Consider the following 26,907-nt stretch of genomic DNA (forward strand, 5'->3'; position numbering starts at 1 on the left):
TACTAAGCTGATATGAGAAGCCCAATGTAGCCCACATATTGGAAATAAGGATGCGGTGTTTGCCTTTTTTGCGCGTCCAAATAGCTTAACAAGTTGTACAAGAATGGTTTCTTGAACTTCCTTCACTTCACACAATTGAATTAAAAAGTTCAAAATACATATGCCTGAAGTGTGAGTACGCGTTCATTGGGTGTGGTCTGCACGTGATGTGAGCCCGCAATGGGAGCCCGGTTGGGTGGAGGACTAGCCAAGTCAAGCAGACGACGCCACCTGCCGGCGAAGGTCCTCGAATTTATCTCGACTACGCCTTCCGCCACAACGAACTGCTTGGGAATCTTGCCTTTTCCATCCACATCAACATACATCGGTATCAGCCAGGATCGGCTGAAGCCTCCATCAACCCGTGCGCGAGTTTTCACCATCTCATCCGTCTGACTGCTCATATTCCAGATATTCTGCTTCCTGCAACGGTTTGCGCAGGTGCAGCACGGTGTTCGTCCCTGACGCGGCGCGAGCTCTAATTGCCCACCGCCCAACGGCGATTTGCATCACCCACTGCCGTGCTCCTTTTTTTTTTTTCCCCCTCCTCATCCCACCATTTCCCAGCTTTTGGTCGCGACAAGCTCCTAGGTACACAACAAGACTAAGTCGCCTCACGTTAGGGATCGCATAAAAGTCGGAAAATAAACGTCGCGCATAATACTGTGTGCCCTTTTGGGAGTATTCTTTCGGAGATAGGAGGATTGCTTGCGGTGGTTGGATTTGTTCTCGGCAAATTTTGCCTTGTTATAGTCGTGACTCTAGCCCTGTCAGCGTCGTAAATTTCAAATGCCTGTTTGAGAGAATTAGACAGCTTTTGAACACTCCTCGCCTGCAAAAGTAGATCGCGAAATCACCAGAAACAGCAACCGAACACCAAGACCCTTATCACGCGCGTCGCTCCCACTTGCGGCCACAAGATACCACTCCCTGCCACATAAGACGCGATGTCTGGTAAGCTCAACCAACTTCACTCTACTAGGTCCAAAGCACACGCATGAAGGGCTTGCGCATAGGTGCAACTCAGAGGACGGAATGCGACGAGCATCAGACAAAAGAACTAACACCATGTCCATAGGAGAGGCAGAGCCTAGGCGCTCTGTCAGAGCGACCAAAGGCCAACACACGAAATCATTTGACGAGCTCGAACCTGCAGTGGCGCCGAAACGACGACAGACCAAGAAGACCAAGAAGGCGCAAGAGAAGGATCAATCCCAGGAACCCGAGGAGGTTATTCGATGTGTTTGTGGGGCAACCGAACAAGACGAAGATTCAGGGGAGGCCTGGATCTCCTGCGAGACCTGCTATGCCTGGCAGCACAATGTCTGTGTCGGGGTAAGCTCTTTTGAGGACGAAATTCCCGACAACTATTGGTGCGAACAGTGTCGACCTGAAGACCATAAAGAGCTCCTGGCGGGCATAGCCAGGGGAGAAAAGCCATGGGAGGCTCGACGCAAGGCACACGAAGAAGAAGAGGCTGAAAGAAAGAAGAAGAAAGGAGGGCGCAGAGGCAAGGGCAAACGAGGCAGCGATTCCAAGGATGAGCTCGAAAAGGATGGCAAAGCCAAGGCAAAGGCCTCGCCTGCACCTGAGCCTGCATCAAAGGATAAAAGGGAGCCTGCTTCAAAGCAGGGCAAGCGAAAAGTTCGAGAGGAGTCTCAGGACACAGACGGCAAGGTAAGATATACTTTACATCCACTTGCATGTGGCGCTCAATGAATGCAAACTAATGTCTAATAGGCAGCTAAACAGCGTCGAGTATCAGAGCGCGATGTAGTCCCTAGGGCCGCCAAATACACCAAACCCGATGATCTGGCTTTGGCGATATCTGAATTGGCTGCATCACGTTCAGGCCCTGCCAAAGCTCTGAAGAAATCCATTGCTCATGTTCTGGCTACCCTTGCAAAGGATGGGGAACTCAAGGTTCCCGACGGCAAGACAGAAGACAGCATGTCTGAAGAATATGCCTTGCAAATTGAGCGGGCTGTCTACGATACGCACCCAGCATCGAAGGGCCAGAAAGAGTATAACCATCAGATCAAGTCTCTGACCTTCAACCTCAAAAATAACCCGGAAGTGATGCGAGGTCTGTTGCATGGCGTGCACTCACCCACAACCCTTGCTGTCATGACATCAGAACAGCTCGCGTCGGCCGAACTACAAAAGCAAACTGCTGAGATGCGGGCGAAGGCGGAGAAGCAATCCATCTTATACACACAAGAGACCGGCCCGCGTGTGCGAAGAACTCATAAGGGAGAGGAGGTAGTTGAGGACGAAACCGCCCTTGACGAAGCGCCTTTGCCCATGGCTGGCGGTCCTCGGAAAGGCGGCAGCCAGCATCCACCGCTTGTCAAACGGGAGTCGACTGGGGGAGACCATGGCGAATCGAAAGCGAGATCGCCATCTCAGTCTGAAGCACAACACTCACCTTCTCAATCTAATTTTGACATTAATAAGGTGTTTTCAACCGTCAAATCGCCGACACTATCCCATAACCGTCGGCCGTCTGCGCCAGTTCTCAACACCAACGGCCCCGGATTTGATCCCGATGTTGATCGGATGCTGCAAGATGAGACGGAATCCCCGCCTTATTCTCCAACTGAAGAATCCCAAGACCCTGATGTTATATGGAAGGGGTCACTTGCCATGAGCTCCATTGCAGACTTTCAAGCCACGGCTAAGCACGTCGGAGGCGCTAATTTCGCCTCTTTTGGCCCCTGGTCAAAACTCATTCCCAAGCGAATGACGGTTGCCGGACGCATCCCACAACAGAGCGCCATTGAGTATCTGTGCAGTCTTCGATACAGTAATCTCACCGACATTGTTGTTGTCAGCATCACCCCGACGTCGGCGGAATCCCAGCCAGATTTCAGAGCGTTGGTCGACTACTTCATTAGCAAAGGTCGATACGGAGTCGTTGGAAACAAGGTAGCAGGAAATGTCAGGGATACGTACCTTGTGCCTGTGCCTGCCGGCGACGACGGTCACCCCGAGTTTATGCTCAACCTGGTCGATAATTATATCCCCAAGACAAGAACGGAGCCCATGCTTCTGGCCGTATTTGTGTATCGCAATGAACCAGATCAGCTGAAGCAAACCAAAGACGAGCTCACCCCCGTCGCTACGCCGCAGCCTCCCAGCGTCACTGCGTCTCCTACACCTGCACCTGGTGGGCAAAGAAGCAACTCAACGTCTGGGCCAGCTTTCTCACCATCGACGCCGCAGGGCTCATTTGGCCAGCAACACCACGGAGGGCCGCCTCAATCGACTACACCAGTCCCTATACCACAGCCGCCGCATATGCAACGACCACCTCCGCAGACTGCAGTTCCTCCACCCAGTCACTCCCCCCCGGCGGGTGGTCAACTGACGGAGGCGCAAAAGTACCAAGCTCAACAGGCAGGACAAGCGGTTGCAGCGCAGGTGTTGGGTGACTTGATTGGTGTACCCACCGTGCAATTCTTATTGCCTCAAGCATTCCAGATGTCTCGACGCGAGTGGGAAGTGATAAGGTCAATCTATGAAAAGGACCCACGAGCACGACAGGATCTCCAGTACCTAGGCGCTCTTCTGGAGAAGGAAGGCTCCGAGAAACGAGCACAAGGGAATGTAGTAGGGGGGTCGCAATAGGCCATGAGCAAGTTATTGCACAGGAAATTTAAGTTTACCAGGTCTGATGGGCCTACACATCTATAATTATGGTTTTTCGAGTGAATAGGATAAGGAGTGTATTTTCACCCTTCTATACACCATGTACATATTGTGAGGGGTTTTCTGCGATATTGTTATCTCATGGGAACAGCGGGATGGGTGTCAGGGTATCACGGGAGGTGTTAAGGAGTATGGCGGAGGGAAAAAAAATTTTTGGAACACATCAGCAGCCGGCAAGATATTGTAGGGCCCGATATAAAATGACTAAAATTATAATGCTGCGCTGATTATTGTATCAAGTTGTGATTTTCGTTACGATGAGCCATCGTCACATTTACAATGCTGCTTCATTCACTGGCTGCCGGAGGGTGGACAAGAAAATCGGAACCCGTGCAATGTGAGGAATGTACTTTGATCCCTAAAAGTGTATATATGTCATTGCAGATCTATCAAAGTATGGGAAAGGTACAGCGACTCATCTCAACCCAACGTGACAGTCGCCCAAGTACCTCCCATCGCAGGCCCCCTTTGTTCCCTTTGTTCCCTTTGTTCAGCAGAACAAGTAGGGAACTTGCCCTCCTGCAGCAATGCAAAATCACACCTCCAATGTCAGCGGCTGACGGATGCCCGAAACAGCCAGGGACGCAGGTATTCAGGAACTGCGCAATATCTGCAGCGCCGCCCCGAGAAACGCTGTGAACCCTTGAGCAATCGTACGTTGCTTCAACTCTGTCATGTATAAGTTCTGCCGCCCACCCGCGGGTGACGAAGTATGAAGAGGGTCGACATGGTTTGAAAGGGAACTGTGTTGCTCTTAAGAATACACCTCCCGGGCCGTCAATACAAAAAAAAGATGCCGCGGCATCATAGATACCCCAAAACGCCATGCTGATGCTAAACCAGAATTACACACAAAAAGGGCAAATCCTCACAATGCAAACTCGGCATCCGCAGCAGCCCACAACTCCATCTCCCTCCTAATCCTCATCTTCTCCGTCTCGTCCCCCGCCTCGCCGGCGCCCTCTTCCCCAGAAATCTCCAGGTCTCCCTGTCCAAGTTTCCCCAGGCCCTCCAGGACGTTCTTTGCCTTGTCGACCTGCATTCTTATCGCGTCGGTCTCGCTGCGCGTCTTGTCCAAGTGGTCCTGCATCATGGCGATGGCCGACTCTCGCGCCTGATGGGGCCTGTACTCGTTGAGGATATGGTGGATATTGATAAACAGCGTCCGCAAATCCTGAATCTTGCCTTCTGCGTGGGCGGGGTTTCGCGACAGCGTGCCAGCGAGCTCGAGGAAGTTGAGGAGCAGAGACTTGACGAGCTTCTTGAGTTCGAATGCGCGGTCGTAGTGCTTTGCGTCCTTGGAGTCGGATAGGCCTGTGGTGGGCAGGTTGGTGATGCCTTGTTCTTCGAGGGTGGGCAGTTTGTCGTCCAGCTGCATTGAGAACCAGTTAGTGGTATGGGACTCCTTTTTTGCCTTCCTTCCCTTTCTTTAGACGAGCTAGCCGGCAGCAGGAGAAGCATAAGAGGGTGGCATCTACCATACCATATACTGGTCGCCAAAGACTCGCCACCGTCCATCAGATGGCTCTGGGGGTGGTTGTAGGTTCGTCAATTCTTCTGGCAGACCGGGGATGCGGACAACGGGCGAGGAGGCATGGTCGCTGGCGCCTCCGGCAAATGCGCTGCGCAGCTCGTCGATGCGCGCCACTCTGTCCGGCGTGAAATCTTTCCAGAAGGGAGGGGGGTTAGGAAACGTGGACGCGAGCGAGTGCGGTTCCTGTTCGGCCATTGCTGAGTGTGTCTTGCGAGGTGGAATGTCTCGCCATGGTCAAATTGGAGTTGAGGTGCTTTAATGTTGCATGTTGCGCCGGGTAAAGGCCGGGGCAAACAACCAGACCAGACATTCATTAATCAAATGCTGGCTGCTATTAGTTAGTTAGTTGACGTTTCGACCGCTAAAGAGCCAAAGCTTGACGTCTCCAGTTATCGACTGGCAGCTGACGGGCGCCAACGCTCGGGTGCTGGCTGTTCCAGGCGCAACATTTGAAGCAGCTGGCGGGATCCTGAGGTGCCTCAAGCCAGACTCATCAATCATCATCATCGTCTGACAACCCTTCACCATCACTTCACGTCTCAAACCGCTGGCTGCGCCTTCCCACTGCAATTCCTCGCATGCACATTGCCCGCAATGGCCAATTGAACGCGGCGCCCAGCTGCCAAAAGACTCTGCATCACCACATTGCTGCATTGCCGCAGCTCCCCCTACCCACATGCAGCTTCCATATCTAACCTTCTCCATCGTCAAACACATCATACGACACATCTCACTGCCGCCATGGCTGACGTGAGGTCTCTCCTGCGCCAGCAAAAGGCCTCGCGGAGGATAGATCACCCCTATGCTGCCTACTCGGCCGCCGGAAAGCTGTTATGTACCCTCTGCAGAGAACAGGTCAAGGCCGAATCATTATGGGACGGCCATCTGCTCAGCCAAGGCCACAAGCACAGGGTACAACAGAAAAAGGTCACCCAGACAGCCTCAACAAGTCCAATACCGGAGCCAGCCCCGGATGATTCCGTCGCTGTTCACAAGCGGAAACTTGAGCCCGTCGACGAGCAGGACAGGGAAATGGAGGACGCCGTCCCTGCCAAGCGTAGCAAGCCTGGTATTGCGCCTCTCACAGGCATAGCTTTCAACGGCACTCCTGCTGCTGCTGCTGCCGCCGCCGCTCAGGATCACGCGGCCAAGACCGGACGCACCAATACGCCAGACCAAGTGCACAGCGCCGGTAGCAGCAACAGCAAAGAAAGCACAAAAACGCCGCCCAGCCTGATCCGCAGACTATCAACCACGCCCTCGCAGGGCGTTGAACTCCAGATACCGTCGCGGCCGGCGACACCCGCTCATAGAGAAGGTGGCTCGGCGTCTTCGGCTTCCGCATCAGGGGGATACTTTGCCCTTCAGTCTCAGACGGGTCCCATGACGCCGTTGCATCGCAATGCCTCGGCCGCCAGCGTCACAGGTCCAGCATCTGCTGCGGCATCAGCAGCAGCCTCCACGGCAGACAAGACAAGCTCAACGGCTCAGCAGGTCGATGAATCGGAATGGGCCGCATTCGAAGCTGACATCGCCGCCGCAGAGGCACCCTACGACGAAGGCGCCGTCATCTCGGCACCAGCCATGACAACGGAGGAAGTGGCCGCCAAAGATGCCGCAGACGCAGATCGCAAAGCCCAAGCAGACGCGGACATTGAGGACGAGAAGGAAGAGGCCACCCGCGCGCTGGAAGATGAGTTCGCCGAGATGAAGGAACTCGAAGCCCGAGTCAAGAGTCTCAAAGAGAAAAGGAACGAGATCCTGCAAAGGAGAAGAGAGAGCCAAAGTCTAGAAACCGCCCCTGTCGAGGGGGCGTCATTGGTTGCAGCGGCAGTAAAACAAAACGGTGTTGAGGAAAGAGTTGCTGAGGATGAAGAGGATGACGACGACGATGATGATGAAGAGGAGGATGACTGGGATGGGTTCCGGTTCCGCACATGAGGCGCATGCAGGTTTGTATTCTGGTTCATGACTTGGCTCGCATAACGAGGACCGGTTGGCCATGTACATTAGGGGTCTCTGCATATTACATATTTGTACAATTGGACAGGAGTCTGGTTTGGAATCGGCATCGGCTGAGCGAGTGACGCGTTCTACCGAAAAACTAGGCAGTCGAGATCAATGGCTTGTTTCTGGCAGAAGTATCGTCTCCCGACTCAGATTCTTTGTGATACCCCATGAATTGATAATTTATTGATTCAACTGCCCGATGTTCATACAACGGACATTGGCCAAGGATACCAGAACATGTCCTAGATACACATCCTCCCAACGATACTAAGCCCGTATCAAGACTGAGTTATGCGTCTGTGTAATGGAAACAACAGTTAGAGGAGCCTCTGAATATTTTTTCGATAAATTTACCAATCCATGTTTCAGCTACCATGATAAACATACTATTTAGCTTTACAGCAAACAAAGTGCAAGATCCCGCTTGCTATGTGCATAAAATAAAATCTCAGGTTTCGTACAGTCATTATACAAAAGCACTCATATCCTTGGCCAAAAACGCCAAGCACTTGCAACATGTCCTCAACAGTCCGAAAAAGAAGATCCCGGTTAGCCCGAGCCACAAAGTTCTCAACAAAGTGGACATTGATCTCCCCGGCTTACACGTTCCCAAAATTTGGTCAATTTCCAAACACGGCCAACGCCTCTACTCTCATGCCATCGTCTCAGCTCCTCCTCTCGCTCTCTTACTTCGCCCTTCCATTTTGCTGCAATCCAACGTCTGAGTCCGTCCTTGACTTTCTCCTTTTCTACCGCTTTCCTCTTCGCCACCAATGCTGGCGCGATAAGAACTGACGACATACCAGGTACGCACTCCTTTGGGAGCACACATCGCTGAACAAGAGCCTCGGCAGACGGACGAGCTGCGAGTCTTCTGGACAGGCGAATAGAGACGAGTGACCAGGCCAAACGGCGAGATACAACCGAGGTATGCGTCAGAAAGATGGAACGAGAAATGAGATCCGCAACCGTGGGTCGAGTGGGAGATGAAAGTAACGGAGGTAAGACTTGGCGAGTGCGTCGAAGCCGGTAGTGATGAAGAATAGGAGCCAAGGACAAACTTCGAAGGAGATGACTAGTCTGTAATTACACGTTAGCTTAGTACGAGGAAAGTCGACAGCGGAAATAGGAATACAGTCGCTTCTAGATACAATGCTAAACTAGAGTCTGTCCGGCACTGTTAAATTAAAAGTTGTGCAAGAACAGCAACAACACGGATATACATCACGAAGCACCGTTTTTTTACATGTGGAGGCAACAATCAACTTACCCTAGATGTTGCCAGTAAATCACTAACATCCAAGAACCCCAGGATATGAAGCAGCACTTCGTTAGGAAGGTGCTCGAGAGGAGCCGAGCTCCGCAACAACGTAGTTTCCATGCTGGATCGATCAGGGGAATTGCGTCCACAATCATCAGTCTGGTCCTCATTGTTGACATGGCCATCACTTTTGTTGGTACGGTCAACAGGGCATGCGACACAGCCATTCTCCGTCTCGGCTTCTGCCCTCGAACACGAATCAACAGCAGTAGGCCGATGAGGTTGGGCATCAGTAGCGGCTAGCATTGACTGGCTTGCCACCTCATCACTAGAAGCACAAGGTGGAGTGCCTGGTGCATCTTCTAGCCAGACACCCTCAGGTGATGGCGAGGCTGGAGAACGCGGTAACGAGGCTAGGTAAAACCGCATGTCATGGATGAGCTGGCCGTCGTCAACAGCGGGGTTCAGTGGATGCATGCTGCCAGGAAGAGGAACCGAAAGGCGGACTGTGCGTGCAAGAGGTCGAAGGACCGGATGATGGATGAAAGTACTCGGTGTTCTCTTCCCTTAGAGGACGACCCTGACGTCAGGTACGCAAGCTCTCCAGGTATCTTGATAGAACCAACGGCAGGACGGATTGCTTCGATCCCAACCATGGGACGTGGCGACAGCTGGCCCACGGCTACGTCAAAACTGGTGGGTGTTTGGTGTCCCAAGGTATTGTCAGGGGTGGGGGATCTGCCCGAAGACGCGGGTCGCAAATCTGGTCTTGCTTCAATTGCTTCAGTCAACTAGCCAAAACGCGCGTGGGTAGAGGACAGAGGAGTACCAGGATAACCCAGGACGAAGAGGCGGCGAGGCCGAAACGGGGGGAAATTGACAAGACTCTTGGACGCCCAAGGCCTCGTGAAGGGGTCCTTGAGCAGGTCGGGGGCCGAGGGATCCAAGGGAAAACCAGGATGTTTTCTATCGTCACGGACTAGTCCGTACTCTGTGTGATACGACGAGGTAGGAACGAGACCATATGGTGGTGACCAGGAAGTTGTTCATTCCCATGTCATCACATAGCTTTGTCTGGCAGCTGGCGCCGGGTCTGTCCAGGTTCCCCGGCTCGCTGGCTGTGAATCGGTCGGTCGACCACGTCAGGCAAGCGTCGATGCAGCCAAGGAGGCAGATGAGGCTAGCTCTCACTGCGGAAACAAACTAATCCGGCCGTGATGGATGTTGACGATCTATGGCGGCGCTTCAAGACGCAACACTCTTGGTTGAAATGCGGGCCGGCGCCAATTGTGATGGAGTAGAGAGTAGTTGCAGTTGCAGTTGCAGTTGCGGTTGCGGTTGCAGGTTGGGTCTGGGGTTAAGGTCGAGGTCGACTGGTCGCGATAGTTGGCCAAGTCATGAAACAGAAGGCGTGATGGGCTGGCTCTTGCCCCTCTTGACGTTCAAGCGCTAGTACGGCGTTCCCGGTGGTCCTCGGCGTTCAGTGGTCAGTACGGACTACTCTTCGCCTCGTCGACTAGGCTGGGAATTATGAGCTTCAGAGGCTATAAGCTGTTTCGCCTGGGAAATTATCGCAAGGACTCCAGCCAAGCGTTCCTGTCCCTCGATCGAGGTGAGGTGGCCGAGGTGCGCGCCGCGATATTGTTGTTGTGGTGATTGAGGCTGATGCTAAGGCTGGGGCTTGGGCTGAGGCGCAGGCGGAGTGAGTGCCCGCCAATGCCATTAACCTATGACATATCATCACAACACCTTGCAAGCACAACTGAGCTTCTTCAACAGGTACCATACCAAATAGACCGGAGCTTCGCCTGTCGCCATAATGGCCACTACAACCGCTACCCACGTATGCCTTCATGGTGGCTGCCTTGATAAAGCGTGATGGTCACATCAATATCATCACCATCAGCCCCACAGCCAGTGTCCATCAAAACCCATTGTTCCCTCGGCCCCTGCAAAAATTAAAAACAATAATAAACCAAGAGGAGGGCGAGAAAATGAAAGGGATATTTCCACCCATTTGAGGCTTGAAGCAGAATATTGCGTCTTGATGACGTTCTCATCGCGTCAACACATCCTCGATACAACGTTCGCGAGGTCATCTTACCGCTAGCCTACCCTGGAGCAACATTTGGCTTTTGGATACTATATGTCAAGCTCCGTCCGTGTTGTTTTGAATTTCTAGAGCTTTTGTGAACTGCATCAATCCTACGCAGTCTATTATCCTGCATCTTGAGGCTCTGGCTAGCTTTGGCATTCCCTAGACGGCTACAAGCCTTCTGGGCTTCTCCGTAGTTGTGCTCCCCTCTGCCATTTGTTGGTCCAGACGACCTTCACCTTCCAGCTAGACTCAAAGGGTATCATGCTTGATTAACTTCCCCTTCTTATTGTTGTTGTTGTCATCACAACCCCCAGCGTCATATCTCGCCTGATACCAGATACAATGCGCCTTAAACCTGACAAATATGCAGCAACTACTGCGGCCAATCCAGTGACCGCCGTTTCACGACAAACTCCCCGCATACGTGCCTGAAGTTGAGCCGGAAAGATGCGTTGAGGCTCAGCCCAAGCTCAGTCCCTTTATGCGGCCAAAATTGCACATCGTAAGGGCTGTGACCAGCTGTTAAGGACTTGACGTGATTGCATCCTACTTTCTGGGTATGTTCCATCCGCGACTTGAGCGACCAATAAGTCAACCGACTTTCCAAGTTGGCAATCATGACTCAATATGGGACACAATACACACCTGATATGCCACATGTGGCGTCTCTGTTTCATTCTGTACCCGTAGGTCATCTCCCCGGCGTCATATGCACGGCACCGGGATTCACAGCCTGTACCAATACGGAGCATATCTTACCCCGTGGCCATCGGCGTGGACATCGGCGTGGGCAGGCAGGGCCATTCTTGCAGGCAGAGGACGCCACTCATCCTCTTCTTCTCCTCAGCTAAGCTAAATTTATGCTCCACAACTTATGAGGGTTAGACACAGCACCTTTTCCGGCGATGCATCACTGTTGCAGCCTGTGGGAAGTTGGCGCCTCTGCTCCATACCTGTAACATACATAGAAAAGTCATGCCTTGTGTCTAGACATGTCTAGCCTTGTTCCTCATCTGCAGGTTTTCCTCGATGCGCCTGCCGAGAAATATTGTTGAATGACTGTATGCCTGCCACGTCTGCCTAAACCACCCAAAGATGCCCGGACGCATACATACGTACTGACATACAGAGACAAGGCTAATAAGCCTGAGCAATAGCCAGACCAGTGGCCATCGCCGTGGTTCTTGGTACAAGGATGTTGGAAACTTCCCACAATAGGCTGCATTTGGAAATTAAAGTACCGTGCTGCTTTTGGTTCTGCTTCTTATTCAATAGTCCCTAGCACACGCCTTACTTCCCCGCCTTTTCATCTTGTGATGCCGTCAATTAGTGGTGCTACCTGCTGGACACAATGTCTAGGATCAACGTTGCACGAGGCAGGACATCTGATCGCTGTATGTGTGCTTGCCTGTCATAATGTCGTTGTTTCCGAAGGTGACCGACCGGCTCGCCGAATTGGTCGCCAAGGTGCCGTGGGAATAGCAATGCGTACATAGTAGTATTGTTACTTTCGTTCCGGCTCGAAAAATGGGGCTGTAGAAGCCACTAATTGTGAAGACAGCATCTGCATCGTAAAATCCGGTAAACCCCCTAGTAGCGAGACTTGTTTACTGTATTCTAAGTATTGCTGGTGACGGGGCCAGCAATCTCAGACACGAGTATAGCCAGGACCAAGTTGATTTGAATTAGAAAACTGAGTGGCGAGAGTCGAACGCGGTTGAATGTGCTTGGACTTTGTAGACGGATAACATGAACAATCGCCAGTCATTGATTCCGAGCATTTTGTTGTATTGCGCAGAGGAGTCTTCGAAAAAAAGCCAGATGACATCGGGGGCCGTTCTATGGGACTTGACATCCGTAATCAATACTCTGATTGGAGTAAATCCAAATCTCCGGCATGTCTCACTGGCCACTGCGTGTATCCCGACTGCAGGTCAACTGCAAGATATGTTATCCAATGGCGGCATTTGAGTCTCGTATGTAAAGCTTCCGATTGGCCGCTGCAGGCTGAGCGAGTGTTTTTTGCCTCGAGTTGTTGGATGAACGAGGCAGGCATATGTGTGTCGTGGTCAATGGTTGCTGCCTTGGTACACTGCGTCTCGTGTTTTGATACTCCGTCCTTCCTGTCCAAAGGCCCTTAACTTCTGGCGAATCTTTAAGCCTCAAGATCTCATGCATAGATCCACAGTGATTGATGCCGTTGTCAGCCCAAGGTGTGGTAGTTGGTAGGCAGGCAAGGTTGGTAGGGAGGGTGTGCAGGAGGTGAGGTGTGGGAATGTACTCGGTATGAAGGGCCAACGGCGTTTGGCGAGCCTGGGGCAGGCTGAGGCGGGTATGCAACCAGCCACGACCCGATGAGCGATGTGGCGTCTTTTGGTCCGGGGTCAAGGGTCGACGGCTTCTGGAGTTGAGATGGCGTTGGCGTTGGCGTTGGCGTTGGCGTTGGCGTTGGCGTTGGCGTGGCGTTGGCGCTGGCGTTTGACGTCGCACCTCGGTGGTGTGGGTGGTTTCAATCGTTGCGGACATGGGCTTCATTACAACTAGTTCAGTCGCTTAATTAAGTCTTGTGCAACCCCAAAATACGCCAACTGCATTCCGCAATTCGATCCGGAGTACTTACTGAGCACCACACGCCTGTTCGCTTTCGAGCCATGGCCGTGATACATCGGCAGAGCTTCACATTGTTGTCTGATGTCGCGCCTGGCCTGGCAAACATCAACACCGCTCGAGACGAGACTAAGACGACAACTAATTTAGCCAGGGCCCGTTGATCCTTACCTAGAATCTCGATCAAACGGGACGGGCCGGCGGGACCAGCTTTTGTAGTTACATGAAACGGCCCTTGCGAGAACCACTTAGTCTCGAACAGCAATCGCCCAGCCAGAACGCCCAAGCCAGCCAGTTCAGCCCAGACGTTCACCCTCTCCACCACCGTGCTGGTGTCGCGGAGACGTCCTTGTTGGCCGCCGTTGCAGCCTCAGAGACTTGCATTCGTCACTTGATTGTGTATCATGTGTCGCTGTTTGCCGGTTGACGCCATCTATCTGGTGCGGCTCTAGTCAAGCACTCACCAGCTCGCAGCCTGCCTGGACCAGGTGTTGTTTCGTGCTGGGCCACCGTGGGCAGCAAGACGCCAAGATCACAGCCGGGCTACGCCGGTAGTATGACTGCACCACCACACCGTACGAATCAAGTAGCCCCCAGCTCTATGATTGCTCGTGATCGTCCTGAGGCTTCTTCTTCCTGGCACTTTTGCCGCTGCTGCGGTGCGTGTCATGGCACTTGTGCTGACATGGAATTGGGCCTGATTTCAACGAGCGGCAGACCCGGGTCTGTGTGATGAAATGCAAAAGACAGAGTGCCGCAGATCAAGAAGCCTAATATCGACCGAATTAGGAGCGCTGCCGACTCGCCTCGAAGACGTCAAAACCAAAAAGAAAAGCAGGCCATCAACCCAAGCTGCTAACATTCCGGACGCGACCGCTATTCTCCATTGGTATTTGGTCTTCGATTCCACACAGAGCTGCAACAGCACGAGGCTTCGCTTCTGAACTCTCGGCTGGCCGTATCTGCCAGTCCCATGATCCACTTTGTGCCCTCAGCATGGGCTTCTTTTGAATTTCAGGCGTCCAGCACTGTCATTGTGGCGCTTCGAGAAGGGCTCCTGACTCCGCCGTATGTCTGGGATTCGAAGACAAGCAGGCCCAGACTCTGAATTTGGTGGTCTCTCTCACTGAGTGTATGTGTCTGGCGTTGTAAGCCCCTTTTGCCCGCTAGACTGAACGTTCCAACCAAAGATCATAGTACCGAGAGAGCTCTTGTGGCCTTGTCACAGGCATGGCGTAGCCAGCAACGCAGGAATTCAGGGTATGGACAGCTCCCTTCCCATTTGCTGCTGTGAATCGTGCCACATTATCTCTAACCCTTTGACAACGCCGACCACTCCACACGGAAAAGTTTCTGCCCCTGGTTATAGAGGGACCCAATGTCACCCATTTGCTCAACTGCGGCCATTCCGTCATCATTAGCCATCCAAGCCCCGGCTGCGCGAGTCGACACACTCCCCAGAGATAATTGTGGATTTATTTTTCAACCGGTGTGACAATTGACACCCTTGATGCACGAGCTTGTCACCACAATGGCAATCTAACTTCTAGGTATCGAAATGAGGGCACCGGCGACACTTTCGTATGGCCTGACAGAAAGAATGAGACACACTAGGCCAGAGTGGCACAAAGTATACAATGATAGCATAAACTTGACCTCAATAGGTAGACACTATCATCACGGCTTGTCAGCTGTTTAAACCTGAATGCAATGCGGTTTCTGGGACATCCTTCCGGTGCCAGACGAACCCTGCCACGTTGGCAAGACCTTTCTTCTTCGCAATCTCCACCCCTCCTCCATCTCTCTTGTGACCATAAGTACGGAGTAAGGATACGAAGTACTCCGTACCCTGTGAGGAGAAAGGAGCAGAACAGGAGCTGCTATTCCTCCTCATTTACTTGTCCCCTGTCGGTGGTCTTTCGGTTGAAAGCGCTCTAGCTTTCCAGCTTGGAATTGTCAGGGGCTAATGCATTTCATGTGAGTCGTGAAATATGCATGAGAAAGCTTTAATGACAAGTACCTCCTTTCACCTTTTTGGCTGTGCAATCAACGCCAAAATTTGACGTGTTCCCCGCCCCCTCTCCCTTGTTCACCCCCAGCCTGGTTCTTTTGCTCCGTAGTGATGGCTGTATCTGGTGGCTTGGCAAGGAAGACACCCGTGGCCTCGAGACGTGTTCCTAGCAAGCAGAACGAAAGACACAGAGACTGCTATGACCAGGCCCCATGAACTGTGCCGCAGCAGTGGCTTATGTGGTGACCAACATTGACTGCCGACCAATATGCACGTCAAAGAAGAACGTTCTAGTACAACCAAAGCCTTTATATTACTTAAAAAGTTTGAGAACGACGATTTCTTGTTGAGAGGGCGTCCCGGCCCGGCGTTTCCAACCACATTCGAGTATCTGACAAGTTGTGAAGGTAGCTGGGTAACAGTGTGGCAAGGAGTACGTAGTACATGAAGTTGATTAGCAACCCTGTGTCGCGAGTCCCTTCTCTCCAGCAATGTACTGATCCAATTCTTTTAATCATCGCCTAGCAAACAATTGAGCATATGAAACATACCTGTCAAAATGAGAAACTGGCAAGGGGAGAGATGAAAGAAATTGTACGACGAGTAGTATGAGACGAGGGGACCTGAGGCCGAGCCATATGGCCGTTGTGGAATCGGCAACGGCATTCCTGGAGTCCGAGCCGAATGGAAGGTTTGTTACGGGCAAAATGACCGAATCACATCCCTGCTGTACACCGAAATTTGACATCTGAACTAGCGTTCGACAGGACCAGGCATTGCTTGGTTGTTGACACTTGTTCGTCTTCGGGACGAACCACAAACCCCACACGGCCGCAGATCCGGTCGCCATAGTTGCGGCCGACGAGGTAGAAGCCTAAGCAAAACCTGCAGCGGCAAAGAACACCTAGAATACTAAGCAATGTCATGACCAAGGGTGGGCCATGCATTGTACATCCAACGCCAGTCAATGTCGTCGTGCAGTCAGATATGGTCAGGGCCCAAGGGGAAGAAGAAGGCGAAGTAAATGCCCAATCATGAAATATGTTCCACAACATGAGCCCCAGATGATGTTGGTAATTAGAATTCGCATTGACTTGATCGCAGAGTCCAAACTGAGGAAAAATGAGACTCTGAGCCCTTTGTGACGTCCAACCTGGCTCTCGGAGGGCCCGGGCTCGGGATATTGCTCCGGGTCTCAGTGGGGGTGGACAAGAGTTTTCTGCTTTTGTACGGAGTACTGTAAAGACCCTAGGGGCCTTGTTTGAGGCCTGATCAACGTGGCACTTAGAGAGCGCGTCGTACCGTAGAAGCTGAACACGCCCACTCTTTCAAACCGGGGCAGCTTGACAGGAGGAAGACCATAGATCATTGGGCACTCAGGGTGTCCTCTGGGCTGTCTGGACCACCTGAGGCAAAGAGAGGGACTCGTCAAAATAGAAAGTGAACTTTCTCTCGTGGACAACCCCTCCCTCCTCCCTCCTCCATCCAGAACTTGTTACTTCCCTTGCCGTCAGGGGGGCGTTGACAATGGAGGGGCGTAGATGCCCTAGGGGCGTGTATGCTGTGCATGATGCTGGGTGCAGTGTATGGGGCAGTAGGTAAGGATACCCAATCTACGTATTCGAGGCCTCTTTATCCCGCAGGAAGCAACACGATGGTGACGATGTCGTTGGCTGGCGTGCGTAATAAAAGGTACTTGTTGGCTACGGAACAGTCCCACTGTTGTCGAGTTATAGAGCGTGGCATGAACGAAGATAGGGCGGATGGCAACGTGATAGACGGCTGTTGTCAAATAAGTATAAGTTAGCACGTGTATCCCCTTCAAAGACTTCAATTGATAAACCTACTTAACGATATCAGCGTCGACAAACACGACTTCCTCTGTTTACGATTGAACTGCTGTTAATCGAGTAATCAGAGACCGAAGCCGAATAGGACGCGCGCTTGAAACGACCGAACAAATAAATTGACAAGGGGGTCTGTGTTTGTGTGGGCTGAGCTGTGTCGATTAGTACGCCGCTGAGGCCGAAAGTGCTAGGTGAGTACTCCTTTCACGTATTTCGGCGTTTCAATGTAGATCAAGGCACAGTCAGGAGACAAACCAATGAAGCAACTGCTTGGCTAGGACAGAAGGAGGCAGAATAGGTCCCGATTTGCGGCCACATTTGAGCCAAAAGTGGTCTCCATTACGCGGTTCCCACGCTGACGGCGATTTGCTAGCTCTACCAGTTTTCTCCCCTCTCACTTCGGCCCGCTGTGTGCCGCTGGCTGATGCTTCTTCGATCATGTGCTACTTCGATCAAACACGCTGGAGTTGCGGTTACTGGCGCTGGGGACATTTCCGCCAGCAGTGCAACAAGGAATACCGAATGGGGGAGACTTGTGGGCTCAAACTTGTGTACGAGACGAAGGTAGAGCGGGATGTGTGTAAGCTCTGCCACGATATGGAGAAGAAGCAGCGTCGATACGACAAAATGTATCGGGATGTGCAACGCTGGCAAAGAGAGGGAAATCGAAATGCAACGATAGAACGGACATGCGGAGAGATGCAAGATGTGCTTGCCCAAATCTACCGAATGCGCGAGGAGCATGAACACAGGCTACAGTCGCTTGGTCAGGTATGAGAAACCCTTCCCTCCAATTGAGAGCGCCGATCCAGTCTTCCAAGTGTAGAGGCAGCAAATGGGACTGGCGTCAACCACTTTCCCCGAGGGGGTCCTCCGAGAAGAGTTGGGGACAGAGGGAAACAAGGAACTGTGGCTAATCGACGTGTGCGTTCAGTAACGAAGCCAGGGTCGAGGGGGGCTTTCCGAATAATATGACGAAAAAGAAAGAAGGGCGACATGACACCCGACCAACGAAGACAAGTCGAAAACACCACGATTTTTTTATCTTTTTCTTGAGAGAAGAAGGACAATAGGAGACATAAGGGCAGAAGAGCGAGAAGGGAAAGTGCAGCAGAAATGCGGTTTGTCGGGAAATAGAGCAAGTCGCGCGGGGCTTGCCATGGTCCGCACCTGCCTTTGCTTGAGGCATGGTTAGAAGCATTAGGATATTCAGAATCAGATTAATAATTCCGTCTGGTGTTTAATTTTTCCCGTTATGGATGGCATTGGAGATCACGTCAACAGCTGGAAGAAGAAGCTACAAACCAAAAAAAGCTAGCTATTAGAGCTAGCGTTTTCATTGTGTGTACCGTGGGGGCTTTTGGCGTTGGGGCCGTCTGGTTTTGACGACGGGCAAGCACTTTGAAAGGGAAGCCCGCATTGAGAAACTTCTCCTTCATTAGTTGTTAGATACCTATCTATCGTCAACCGTGGCCACAGTGTTATGCCGCGTGACCTGCCTATAATGCTGCTGTTTAATTGTCTCGATACTTTGTCAAATCCGTTTGTTCCCAAGGGAGCTTCACTCAGACGACCTACGCAGCATGATGTCCTGATTCCCAGCAGCTAACTCATGGATGAATTTGTGGACTGAGTGGTCTATACGGGTTTGTTCACAAAGCAGGCACTAGTGGTGTAGCCAAGAGCAGACAACCATTGGCCTGCTAGCTATGAGCTATACAGAGGTGTAGCTAGTCCGTAATAGAACCGGCGGCAAGAGTGGGAGAAAAAGCCTGTAATAGAGACCATCGGAGATGCCGCTCCCATGGTTCCCAGTGGATCGAGCGATGCCCTAGAAAACAGCATGAGGAGGGCCCCCAGCCCCAGTTGGACACCCGTTGCCCTCAACTCTAGAAAGCCGCGGGGATTGTTGTCTGTTCCTGTGTGCGTGTGTGGGCAACGGTGTGTGCGTGGTGCCTTTTCTCGCTTATCGGGCCTATAGCCGGCTTTCTGTTGACTTCTTTGGCAGGTACCGGATGATTTACGGCGTACATATGCGCCTTCAAGTTGGTGGGTGATGTGCCGCTCGGAATCCGGAGAGATCTCGTACCAATATGACAGTTGAATGTCTTGATCATGCACAACTGCGGCCTTTGGACCCGACTCAATCTTGAGGTAATAAGGTCGTTACGGCTCGCCAACGCGTGAGAGTTGGAGACGTTGCTGCGGGTTTGCTGCGAGTGGGGTGGAGCAGCTGAGGGCTTGACGGCATCTATCCATGGCAAGGTCATGTCATTGCCGTGGCTCGCTGGGCGCCGTCTAGCCAGGGCCGCAAGCCCACCATTGTTTTCTTTGACCAAACTCAAGGTCCATACTCCGTACCCCTTAGCCCCTTTCTTTGTCCGGCTCGGGCTTTGGTAGTGGCTGAGCCGGAAGGACGTTGAGGGCAATCCTTGAGCACCGACGAGTTTTCGGACCAACTCCCCTAATTCTACCCTTAAGTGCTCGCCCTTGCCTGTACGATCCAAATTCTGGTGCAGCAATGACTGGTTGAAACGTGTGGTTAAGTGCGAGCCGTCCCGGCAGCTTGGACAAAGGTGCGGCAAGATCCTTGCTTCCGCCCCTCACTGGGGCCAGGAAACTAAAGAAACGGTGCGAGCCGAAGACGGAGTACAAAAGCCAATGGCCATTTGAACGACATGGCGTTGACAACAGTTCACAAGCTAGTCGGACTCCACTAGTAAGTTGCGCACGTGTTTAGCTCTCAACGCTTTTGCGGTGTAGAATAGGGTGTAATGCTGCCTGCATGGTACCCCGCGACCAGGTTTGGTGTCCAGGGCCAGGGATGATAACAGTAGTATTTCAGGTCCAGTTTTTGGATGCAGTTGCTGGCTTCCTTTCTGAATCTAGCGATTCAGCCTTGGCGCTTTCTGCTCTTTTAGAGTAAATAAATGCCATTCGTCTGTCTGCGTCGTGGCTGCCTTTTGTACACTTGGTTCCTCCTCATCATACGTACTAAAACATGTGGATAAATATGTTCATGTCTCAACCCATCCAGGTTCAGAAACGAAGCAAAAGAGAAGAAAGAAAACCTGGCCGTCAAAGATGCAAACGAGAGAAGTAAGAGAGAAAACATCCGAGTCAACTCTCCGCCCTCGAGGACAGTTAAAGATGATTCGAGATTTATGCCGGTCCTGGCCCAGGATCAAGGAGAAAAGAAGAGAAAAAGGAAAGAACGCTCGGCTTTCATTTGGGTTTCGGTACCCACCTCCCCTAAGCCAAAATAGTACGGAAATGGATACCAGAAATAGTCGTTAGACTGCCTAATCTACAGCAGGGTGGTATATAAAACATGAAGTTGAAAAGAAAAGAGAGTATGGGCATTGACCGAATCTTCCTCCGCCCATGATCATATCTGCGGCGGTTTAAAAGATTCACTGTTAGTTCATGGCCGCCGCAGCATCCGCGAACGTGCCGACAAGTGGCCCAACTGCATCATCATCGATGGCTTTGACATTGGTCGTCGTGTTGGTCCGCATTTCGAGGGTGTCTTCGTCGTCCGTGAGCCAATCGATCTTGACTCCAGGGGTAGCAGGATCTTCTTCAGTGCTCAATTTTGACACCAGGTGCTGATAACGGGCAACTCTGGCGCCTTGTCCAGCGTAGGCAAACGGAGTGGATGTGCCGCCTCGGCCAAAGAAATCTTGAGGGCCAATCTCGAAAACGTCCACCATATTACTACACAAGTCAGCCCAAGCCATTCAAACCATCCTCGAAACCATACTTCTACTAACTTTGATGTTTTAGCCACCACTCTTTGCAGAGCTTCGTGCTCACGCTGTGCCTCGAGCGTGTCGTCGCCAGTCATGGCCGAGTCGTTGAAGCTCCCGTAGCCCATTCCATTGCCATCGTCGTACAGTAGACGGTTCTCTTCACTCTACGTCAAGTATTAGCATTCCGGATAGAGATACAGGGGATTTTCTAAGTCGCGGGAAACATCGTACCTCCTCATAGTCATCCCTATCGCGCCGGCCTAGGCACGATTGGCAGGCTCCCATGCTGGAGGGGCGGTGCGGTAGGACCGGCAGGCTGAGGTTCGAGTTCAGGGATCTTTGCACGATACACGCGCTCACCTTCGCAATATCATACTCAATAACGAGCACAATGCTGGCAGGGAGACAAAGCCGCCAATAAGCAAATGACGGTCTTCGGCCCAGCTGATAGAGGTTGTGTCTAAGGGTCGAAGCTCAGATAGAAGGTGGGTCGGGTTTGCCAGCAATTTGCCAGTCTTTCTCCACTATGGCTGGTCCGGGTAAATCACGGCCCGTGTTGACGGGGAAGGCCCACCACCGTCCATCTTTACGACGAACCACAACCACACATCATCATTTCAACTCTTCATCATGCAATCCTTTCAACGCTGCCAATCCGAGCTGCTATAGAAAAGCCTGACTGAATTTCTGTCTTCGTATTTTGGCTATCTCGTATGCGCTTAAAATTGCATTTGCATATACCCCTGGGTAGTATTTCTGATGCAGCACTGAACTATTGATCCTTCGATTGCATTGGATTTTGGTATGGCGAAGGTGTGAAGCAACAACGCCTTGGAACCGTGCCCAGTAACAATCTTCCTTATTTGAGTTGTGTTCATATTAATTTATTATGGGGATTGTACTAGTTCTGTGGTGAGTTTGCTCTGGATTCTGTTACACAAAAGTTGCTGCCAAAGCCACCTATCTTCAGTCCTAAAACAGTCTGGTTAGTACTAAAAGTCATGTAGGGGGTTGTAGTCTTGTTCATATTGACACTGCATATTGTTAATCCATTATGTCTGCTGTTTCAATTAGAATACAATTGATGGGGCTCAGTTGCGTTATCTGGCTGGGCCATGAGTCATGACAACGATTTCGACGGGATACCAAGTTGCGGCAGTCGATGTTGACCACTCTTCTTCCACGCCGCGGCTACGTGTCACAGCTGTCATTTGGCCACGGCTTTTGTCTCCGTAACTCATTCTTTCGCCGCAAGAAAAGTCTCCAAATACACCCTTCACAGCCCTCATGAGGAGTCGTATTTGCTCTCAGGAAGCTAGGACATTCGCTTGCCATTGAGACAAATATCCAACGAACGTTGCTCTTGTTCGTTACCCGACATGCACACTTATGTCCGCGGAACTGTCACTGCTCAGACATCATCCCGGCAATGCTCAAATACTGTAACTTTTACTGCCAATTATGCTCCACAGCCTTCACCACAGCATGAAAGTCTCCGTATTCGTACAAAGGAGGCAGCGGTTCGACTTGCCACAAACGGCTGGCTGCATGTTCTCCCCGCTCTCTCAGGTTCAAGAGACATGCCATTCGCCGAACTCAATGATGCGGGCGCCGAGTAGCATCGGTAGCTCAGCTGAGTCTATGGGGCCCGCGCCTCCATAGCAAAAGCAAAAGCTGGTACGTACTCCGTAACAAGTGAGACAACCTCAAAAGCTGAACAAGGGATATTTGTCTCACAAGCAACATATCGGCTACGTCGGTTGAGCTCCTCCACCAAAGCAGCGTTCAATCAAGTGTGTCTTTCATAGCCCACATATTCAATCGGGTAACTAATTCTAGTTGCTTGGCCGAATGTCGAAATGGCTTGCTCATCTTTATCACGTTGGGGTTAAGCATCCAGCTAAAACGGTAGTCGGATTCATGCACTACATAGCTTCAAACAATGACAAAAGACCGTCTTTTAACTCGGGTTCTCATGGCAGCACTGTACCCCCTGTTGTTGTAACTGAACCGCGTCGCTGTTGTTGCCATATTGAACTTCCTCGTCCAGGCCGCTCCGGGGATAATGGCCAGTTTGTGAAGGAAGTGGCACATTCAACAAATGACTGGGGCCTTGGACACAGCTTCTAAGGCCAATGTAGCTTCCTAACCCCGATCAGCTATCCCTCCACGGGTGCCCAGTTCTCCCGGATGACCTCTGCAATCACGCCATGGTCTTCATGCTGCTTCAACCCACTGACGACGACGACGGCAACCACGCCTTCAACACCGCGCACTTTGATGGGTATACCACCGCCGTGAATAGCATACTCACCCGACTTATCTGGCCCCAGGCCAAACTTGGCAGCAAAGGCCGCCTCGTCGCCCTCAAACTTGCGGCCCATCAGCCAGCTGCTGACTCCGAAGCGCAGCACCGTCGCACGCTTGCGAGCCACCCACACGGAATTGTCGGGAGCGATGCCGGACCCCGTAGCGCTCTGGTACACGACGCTGCCGTTGGCGAGACTGATGGAGATGAGAGCAGGACGAGAGGGGGGTAAACGGGAGTAGTCGCGCATGCAGCAGGTGGCCCAGCTCCCAGGCATCCTGAGCGGTGAATGAAGTGAGTGTGAAGCCGTCGCCGCCGACTTCGGCTTTCAGGAGATCGTCAACCTATTTTTGTTTCATGTTTACATTAGCACCGTGTTCCAACGAAGGAAGGTGTATGCGCCCAATGCCGGGGCCGCATCCGGACCCCGAGCCGGAGGCAGGCGGGATGGTTTGTCTCACGTTGGTCGGCGGACTCTCAACGGCGACCGGGCGACCGGAGCTCCGGGTCGCAGCAAGCGTCTTCTCCAGGCCGAGGCCGGCCTCGAATTTGCGTTGCCAAATCTTTTGCGACATGTTGAGGTGTATCTGAGACTTTTCTCGCGTTACGGATCGAGGGATTAGAATTGCGCGCAGTCGGGGTGATATATGGCTTTCTGCTAGGCGACCTCGGCGTCTTTTAAGCATCGGCCCGACTGATGGACTCCACAAGGGTGAGGCTCAACCTCCGCGGAGTATCGATGGATAACTTGTCAACACTCCAAAGGTACAAGTCGACAAGCATTGATTCATCCGTATCTCGGGTGTATTTGCGAAGAGACCGCCATGTCACAAGGTGAGTGTTGAGTGAGTCACTGCGTGATGCCAACAATTGCACAGTTGAACAGATAGCTCAACCTCCAACTCCAAACTCCTGGCTAGGAACAAGGCCCTTGGTCTCCACATAGAAGAAGAACACAAATATGAGTGCACAAAAGTCCCAGATGGTGTAGAACAGCATGAAATTCCAGTGGCGGGGGAGATTGTTCCACGCAATCTTGTTGGTTTGGACTATTTACCGTTGTCAGTAGAAACTGCAAAGAGTCGTTTCAAGGACCTTTTGTGGTGCGTACGCACTTTCAACGGCCAGAACAGCATGTACAGTAATGTTCATATTAGTCACACCCTTGGCGCGAAGATGGAAGGGTGGAATCTCCAGAGTGTATGCGACGAGGAGGCCGGAGAAGCCAATGTCGTAGAAGATGCCCCAGAGCCACGCAAACACGATCTGGGCGAAACCAGAGGACGCGTTGGTATATGTGACGCCACCGCTGTTCGCCGAGTCGGGTGTGGGCAGAGATGGAACGCCGGAATTTTCGTTGACGGCGCCGACAATGGTCCAGCAGATGAAGGAGACGACCATGCCGGTGATGGCAGTGAGGAACAGAGGGCGACGACCGATTTTGTCGACGGTGAATGCGGCGCTGATGGAGACGATGAGATCGAAGACGGCTCTGCCGGCGGTCAACTGTTATGGAATTAGTTTCAGACGATACACCGTGGGGGTAGATGCTGGTAGCAAAAACGAACGGCAAGTTTCTTATTCTGTTCCGTGATGCCAGCGCCGTCGTAAATGATATTGATATAGTTGGAGAACAAGGCATTGCCAGAAACTGCGAGATGACACCGAGAGGAATCATGATAGCCAATCTTCAGCGGTTGCCCTTGGTCTTGTAAAAGCCAAGATAGCTCGTAGCCTTCTTGGCGTTGCGGCCGACCTGGATGGTATCATTTGCCTCGCGATATTGGAACTGTATAGTGGCTTTGTTAGTATCGCCGCCGCCGTGGTGCTTCGCCAGGATTTCGAGCACCAGCTCCGACTTGTCCTTAAGGATGGCAAATTTCCTTCAGCAGCATATGTGAACGAATCTACGACGGAGAGTTTCCGAAACCGAGAATAAATCGACCGGCGATGTACACTTGACGCACGGAGACTTTAGCATCTGGCGGTACAAAGCTCTCCACAAAGTCGACGGAACGATATCGATGGCTTGGAAAAGGAGGAAACAAACTCAGCTCCGTATCCGTTGCAAAAAAGGCCGAAATGCAAGAACCGAGATCCATAATCACACACCCAATCATAATGGTCGCCTTCCTGCCCAGATTATCCGCCATATGAGGTGAAACGAAGTAGGCAATAATGGAACCGATATTGAACATGTTGATCAGAATACCCGGCTTGTTGTCGCTCTGGGTCTCTGGGAATGTACTCATTCCATTTGTCCATCTGCTGGGAGGTGTTGATCATCATGCCATCGTAGCCGGTTGTGACAGACGCTACGAGCAATAAGATGCTCAGGAAGTAGAGCTTGCGCAGGTGCGGCTCCTTGTACCAGATGACCTTTCCGAAGTGAGGCGCGTTGGTGCGCGCATTGTCGCTGGTCTCCTGCTTCTCGGTTTGCAGAAGCCGAGGTCAACCGGATAGACTTGACTTTGGGAGGGAGGAATAATTGCTCTCAAGTACCAGGGCAGCAGCGAGAAAGACAAGGCCCAGAGTTCAAAGGTCTGGAAACAGAAAGGTAATTAGATGAAAGTGTGAGATGGCTGGAAACTCTAAGCCTGTGATGAAGACTTTCTGGAGAGGAAAGAAACGCGGACTTATATGAAGTTGTGTCCCGTCCAGTGTCAAGGCATCATGTCAAGGCATAATTCGGCTACTGGCTTATAATTAATACTACTACTTTAAATATAAAATCGCTTTACTAATTACATTTATTCTAAGTAAAAGAAAGAAAAAAAAAGGGCAATAATATAGTGTTAAGAATAAAACGAGTATTTAGACCAGGTCACCCCATGTAGATAGACATGGGGACCCCAAGACTGAACCCAGAATTTGTACCACCCAGGCGCATCGGAAACACGGGATTATCAGCTCAATATTCTCCTTGAAAACACTTGCTTGTCCAGGAGTGGCTATCTGCCAACTGCCAATCTCTCTATAAAGGGTTGGACAAGATCACAACCGGAAACACGTAGCTAGCTTCATGCAAGCCACAGCCTCCAGGTCCTGCTTGTCAGGAAACAGGATTGTCGTACAATCACATCCAACCGATATAAGAGAATATGGAGACACCACGCGAAATCGGCCTTTTAGCCGTGGTAGAAGAAAAAGCGTATTCTCAAAAGGGGCATTGTAGCGCTAGTAGTTTAAACTAGATGCTAGCTTGCCCCCTGGACATGAGAGGCTTGATACTGGTCTGAGCTAGACAAGAGGGAAAAGAAATACGGGTTAAATCACCAATAGAGGAGAATGGAGCAGGCAGTTGTTACAAAAATTATGACTCTGTTGGCAGTGTTGTCACAGGGCCGGTTGCCAGTGATTTGTTGATGTGAGACATTGTGATGAGCCTTGTGTCGGCAACTACATTTCCGGTCGTCAAGAAGGTAGTTGGAATGAACAAAAAGACTGTCTTGTGTTGCAGCGCCCGCCAACTGATCAACCGGCCAACATGTCCCAAGCTCTGCCAGTCATGAACCCCCAGACTAACACTCTCATCACCACGTGTAACCAGAAACACCACCACCGCCCGGCCAACCACCACACTGGCGTCCACGAAGCGGAAAGAAAGACACATGCTCATCAACCTCGTGAAATTCGGGCCAAATCCAAAGGTACGGAGTGCACAGTCCTTCTTGCCGAACCTTTCTGGCCCCGAGACCCGAGGCACTTGAGAACATGAACCATCGTAGC

The 26,907-nt window shown here is 51.7% G+C and overlaps 14 protein-coding genes across 14 annotated transcripts; 4 read left to right on the plus strand and 10 right to left on the minus strand.

Moving 5' to 3' along the window:
* Positions 1 to 362: 362 nt before the first annotated feature.
* BYE1_1 (Transcription factor bye1) lies at positions 363 to 3,971 on the plus strand. The gene is made up of 2 exons (XM_007816133.2): positions 363 to 1,716; positions 1,780 to 3,971. The coding sequence occupies exons 1-2, from the start codon at positions 1,075 to 1,077 to the stop codon at positions 3,667 to 3,669; spliced, it is 2,532 nt and encodes an 843-aa protein (XP_007814324.2). The 5' UTR covers positions 363 to 1,074; the 3' UTR covers positions 3,670 to 3,971.
* Positions 3,972 to 4,618: 647 nt separating this feature from the next.
* Positions 4,619 to 5,479, minus strand: MED7 (Mediator of RNA polymerase II transcription subunit 7; the record flags this gene model as incomplete). The annotated part of the gene is made up of 2 exons (XM_007816134.1): positions 4,619 to 5,122; positions 5,234 to 5,479. 2 exons carry the CDS (start codon positions 5,477 to 5,479, stop codon positions 4,619 to 4,621), a joined length of 750 nt encoding a protein of 249 aa, XP_007814325.1.
* A 147-nt stretch (positions 5,480 to 5,626) lies between these two features.
* On the minus strand, positions 5,627 to 6,013 carry J3458_000233 (uncharacterized protein; the record flags this gene model as incomplete). Its single annotated transcript, XM_066116020.1, has 1 exon — positions 5,627 to 6,013. The coding sequence occupies one exon, from the start codon at positions 6,011 to 6,013 to the stop codon at positions 5,627 to 5,629; it is 387 nt and encodes a 128-aa protein (XP_065977901.1).
* Positions 6,014 to 6,025: 12 nt separating this feature from the next.
* On the plus strand, positions 6,026 to 7,225 carry J3458_000234 (uncharacterized protein; the record flags this gene model as incomplete). The annotated part of the gene is made up of 1 exon (XM_007816135.1): positions 6,026 to 7,225. The coding sequence occupies one exon, from the start codon at positions 6,026 to 6,028 to the stop codon at positions 7,223 to 7,225; it is 1,200 nt and encodes a 399-aa protein (XP_007814326.1).
* Positions 7,226 to 7,645: 420 nt separating this feature from the next.
* J3458_000236 (uncharacterized protein) lies at positions 7,646 to 10,172 on the minus strand. The gene is made up of 3 exons (XM_066116022.1): positions 9,385 to 10,172; positions 8,565 to 9,323; positions 7,646 to 8,374 (listed from the first exon to the last, which is right to left on the minus strand). The coding sequence occupies exons 2-3, from the start codon at positions 9,030 to 9,032 to the stop codon at positions 7,865 to 7,867; spliced, it is 978 nt and encodes a 325-aa protein (XP_065977902.1). The 5' UTR covers positions 9,033 to 9,323; positions 9,385 to 10,172; the 3' UTR covers positions 7,646 to 7,864.
* Positions 7,669 to 8,019, plus strand: J3458_000235 (uncharacterized protein; the record flags this gene model as incomplete). Its single annotated transcript, XM_066116021.1, has 1 exon — positions 7,669 to 8,019. One exon carries the CDS (start codon positions 7,669 to 7,671, stop codon positions 8,017 to 8,019), a length of 351 nt encoding a protein of 116 aa, XP_065977903.1.
* Positions 10,173 to 10,596: 424 nt separating the features above from the next.
* On the minus strand, positions 10,597 to 14,335 carry J3458_000237 (uncharacterized protein). Its single transcript, XM_066116023.1, has 3 exons — positions 13,274 to 14,335; positions 11,299 to 13,193; positions 10,597 to 11,227 (listed from the first exon to the last, which is right to left on the minus strand). The coding sequence occupies exons 1-2, from the start codon at positions 13,317 to 13,319 to the stop codon at positions 12,604 to 12,606; spliced, it is 636 nt and encodes a 211-aa protein (XP_065977904.1). The 5' UTR covers positions 13,320 to 14,335; the 3' UTR covers positions 10,597 to 11,227; positions 11,299 to 12,603.
* Positions 14,336 to 15,418: 1,083 nt separating this feature from the next.
* On the plus strand, positions 15,419 to 18,627 carry J3458_000238 (uncharacterized protein). Its single transcript, XM_066116024.1, has 3 exons — positions 15,419 to 17,309; positions 17,492 to 17,889; positions 18,053 to 18,627. The coding sequence occupies exons 2-3, from the start codon at positions 17,557 to 17,559 to the stop codon at positions 18,053 to 18,055; spliced, it is 336 nt and encodes a 111-aa protein (XP_065977905.1). The 5' UTR covers positions 15,419 to 17,309; positions 17,492 to 17,556; the 3' UTR covers positions 18,056 to 18,627.
* A 1,218-nt stretch (positions 18,628 to 19,845) lies between these two features.
* Positions 19,846 to 21,323, minus strand: J3458_000239 (uncharacterized protein). The gene is made up of 3 exons (XM_007816137.2): positions 21,102 to 21,323; positions 20,892 to 21,034; positions 19,846 to 20,835 (listed from the first exon to the last, which is right to left on the minus strand). Exons 1-3 carry the CDS (start codon positions 21,153 to 21,155, stop codon positions 20,538 to 20,540), a joined length of 495 nt encoding a protein of 164 aa, XP_007814328.1. The 5' UTR covers positions 21,156 to 21,323; the 3' UTR covers positions 19,846 to 20,537.
* A 1,706-nt stretch (positions 21,324 to 23,029) lies between these two features.
* Positions 23,030 to 23,455, minus strand: J3458_000240 (uncharacterized protein; the record flags this gene model as incomplete). The annotated part of the gene is made up of 1 exon (XM_007816138.2): positions 23,030 to 23,455. The coding sequence occupies one exon, from the start codon at positions 23,453 to 23,455 to the stop codon at positions 23,030 to 23,032; it is 426 nt and encodes a 141-aa protein (XP_007814329.2).
* A 67-nt stretch (positions 23,456 to 23,522) lies between these two features.
* On the minus strand, positions 23,523 to 23,753 carry J3458_000241 (uncharacterized protein; the record flags this gene model as incomplete). Its single annotated transcript, XM_066116025.1, has 1 exon — positions 23,523 to 23,753. One exon carries the CDS (start codon positions 23,751 to 23,753, stop codon positions 23,523 to 23,525), a length of 231 nt encoding a protein of 76 aa, XP_065977906.1.
* A 487-nt stretch (positions 23,754 to 24,240) lies between these two features.
* On the minus strand, positions 24,241 to 24,579 carry J3458_000242 (uncharacterized protein; the record flags this gene model as incomplete). Its single annotated transcript, XM_066116026.1, has 1 exon — positions 24,241 to 24,579. The coding sequence occupies one exon, from the start codon at positions 24,577 to 24,579 to the stop codon at positions 24,241 to 24,243; it is 339 nt and encodes a 112-aa protein (XP_065977907.1).
* A 289-nt stretch (positions 24,580 to 24,868) lies between these two features.
* J3458_000243 (uncharacterized protein) lies at positions 24,869 to 25,430 on the minus strand (the record flags this gene model as incomplete). Its single annotated transcript, XM_066116027.1, has 2 exons — positions 24,869 to 25,042; positions 25,146 to 25,430. The coding sequence occupies 2 exons, from the start codon at positions 25,428 to 25,430 to the stop codon at positions 24,869 to 24,871; spliced, it is 459 nt and encodes a 152-aa protein (XP_065977908.1).
* Positions 25,431 to 26,491: 1,061 nt separating this feature from the next.
* J3458_000244 (uncharacterized protein) lies at positions 26,492 to 26,797 on the minus strand (the record flags this gene model as incomplete). The annotated part of the gene is made up of 1 exon (XM_066116028.1): positions 26,492 to 26,797. The coding sequence occupies one exon, from the start codon at positions 26,795 to 26,797 to the stop codon at positions 26,492 to 26,494; it is 306 nt and encodes a 101-aa protein (XP_065977909.1).
* Between the last annotated feature and the right edge of the window lie 110 nt (positions 26,798 to 26,907).

The sequence above is a fragment of the Metarhizium acridum genome (genome assembly GCF_019434415.1).
Source record: "Metarhizium acridum strain ARSEF 324 chromosome Unknown scaffold_1, whole genome shotgun sequence".
Lineage (NCBI taxonomy): Eukaryota > Fungi > Ascomycota > Sordariomycetes > Hypocreales > Clavicipitaceae > Metarhizium > Metarhizium acridum.

Excerpts from the sequence above, each read along its gene's own strand:
- J3458_000239 (XM_007816137.2), bottom strand. The coding sequence starts at position 21,155 with ATGGGAGCCTGCCAATCGTGCCTAGGCCGGCGCGATAGGGATGACTAT. Across the intron at positions 21,035-21,101 it reads ATAGGGATGACTATGAGGAG|AGTGAAGAGAACCGTCTACT; the intron begins GTACGATGTTTC and ends TACTTGACGTAG. Across the intron at positions 20,836-20,891 it reads GTGGTGGCTAAAACATCAAA|TAATATGGTGGACGTTTTCG; the intron begins GTTAGTAGAAGT and ends TGACTTGTGTAG.
- J3458_000238 (XM_066116024.1), top strand. The coding sequence starts at position 17,557 with ATGTGCTACTTCGATCAAACACGCTGGAGTTGCGGTTACTGGCGCTGG.
- J3458_000237 (XM_066116023.1), bottom strand. The coding sequence starts at position 13,319 with ATGTATCACGGCCATGGCTCGAAAGCGAACAGGCGTGTGGTGCTCA. Across the intron at positions 13,194-13,273 it reads GAACAGGCGTGTGGTGCTCA|TTGTAATGAAGCCCATGTCC; the intron begins GTAAGTACTCCG and ends CGACTGAACTAG.
- J3458_000236 (XM_066116022.1), bottom strand. The coding sequence starts at position 9,032 with ATGCATCCACTGAACCCCGCTGTTGACGACGGCCAGCTCATCCATGAC. Across the intron at positions 8,375-8,564 it reads ATTTACTGGCAACATCTAGG|ACTAGTCATCTCCTTCGAAG; the intron begins GTAAGTTGATTG and ends GTGTAATTACAG.
- BYE1_1 (XM_007816133.2), top strand. The coding sequence starts at position 1,075 with ATGCGACGAGCATCAGACAAAAGAACTAACACCATGTCCATAGGAGAG. Across the intron at positions 1,717-1,779 it reads CTCAGGACACAGACGGCAAG|GCAGCTAAACAGCGTCGAGT; the intron begins GTAAGATATACT and ends AATGTCTAATAG.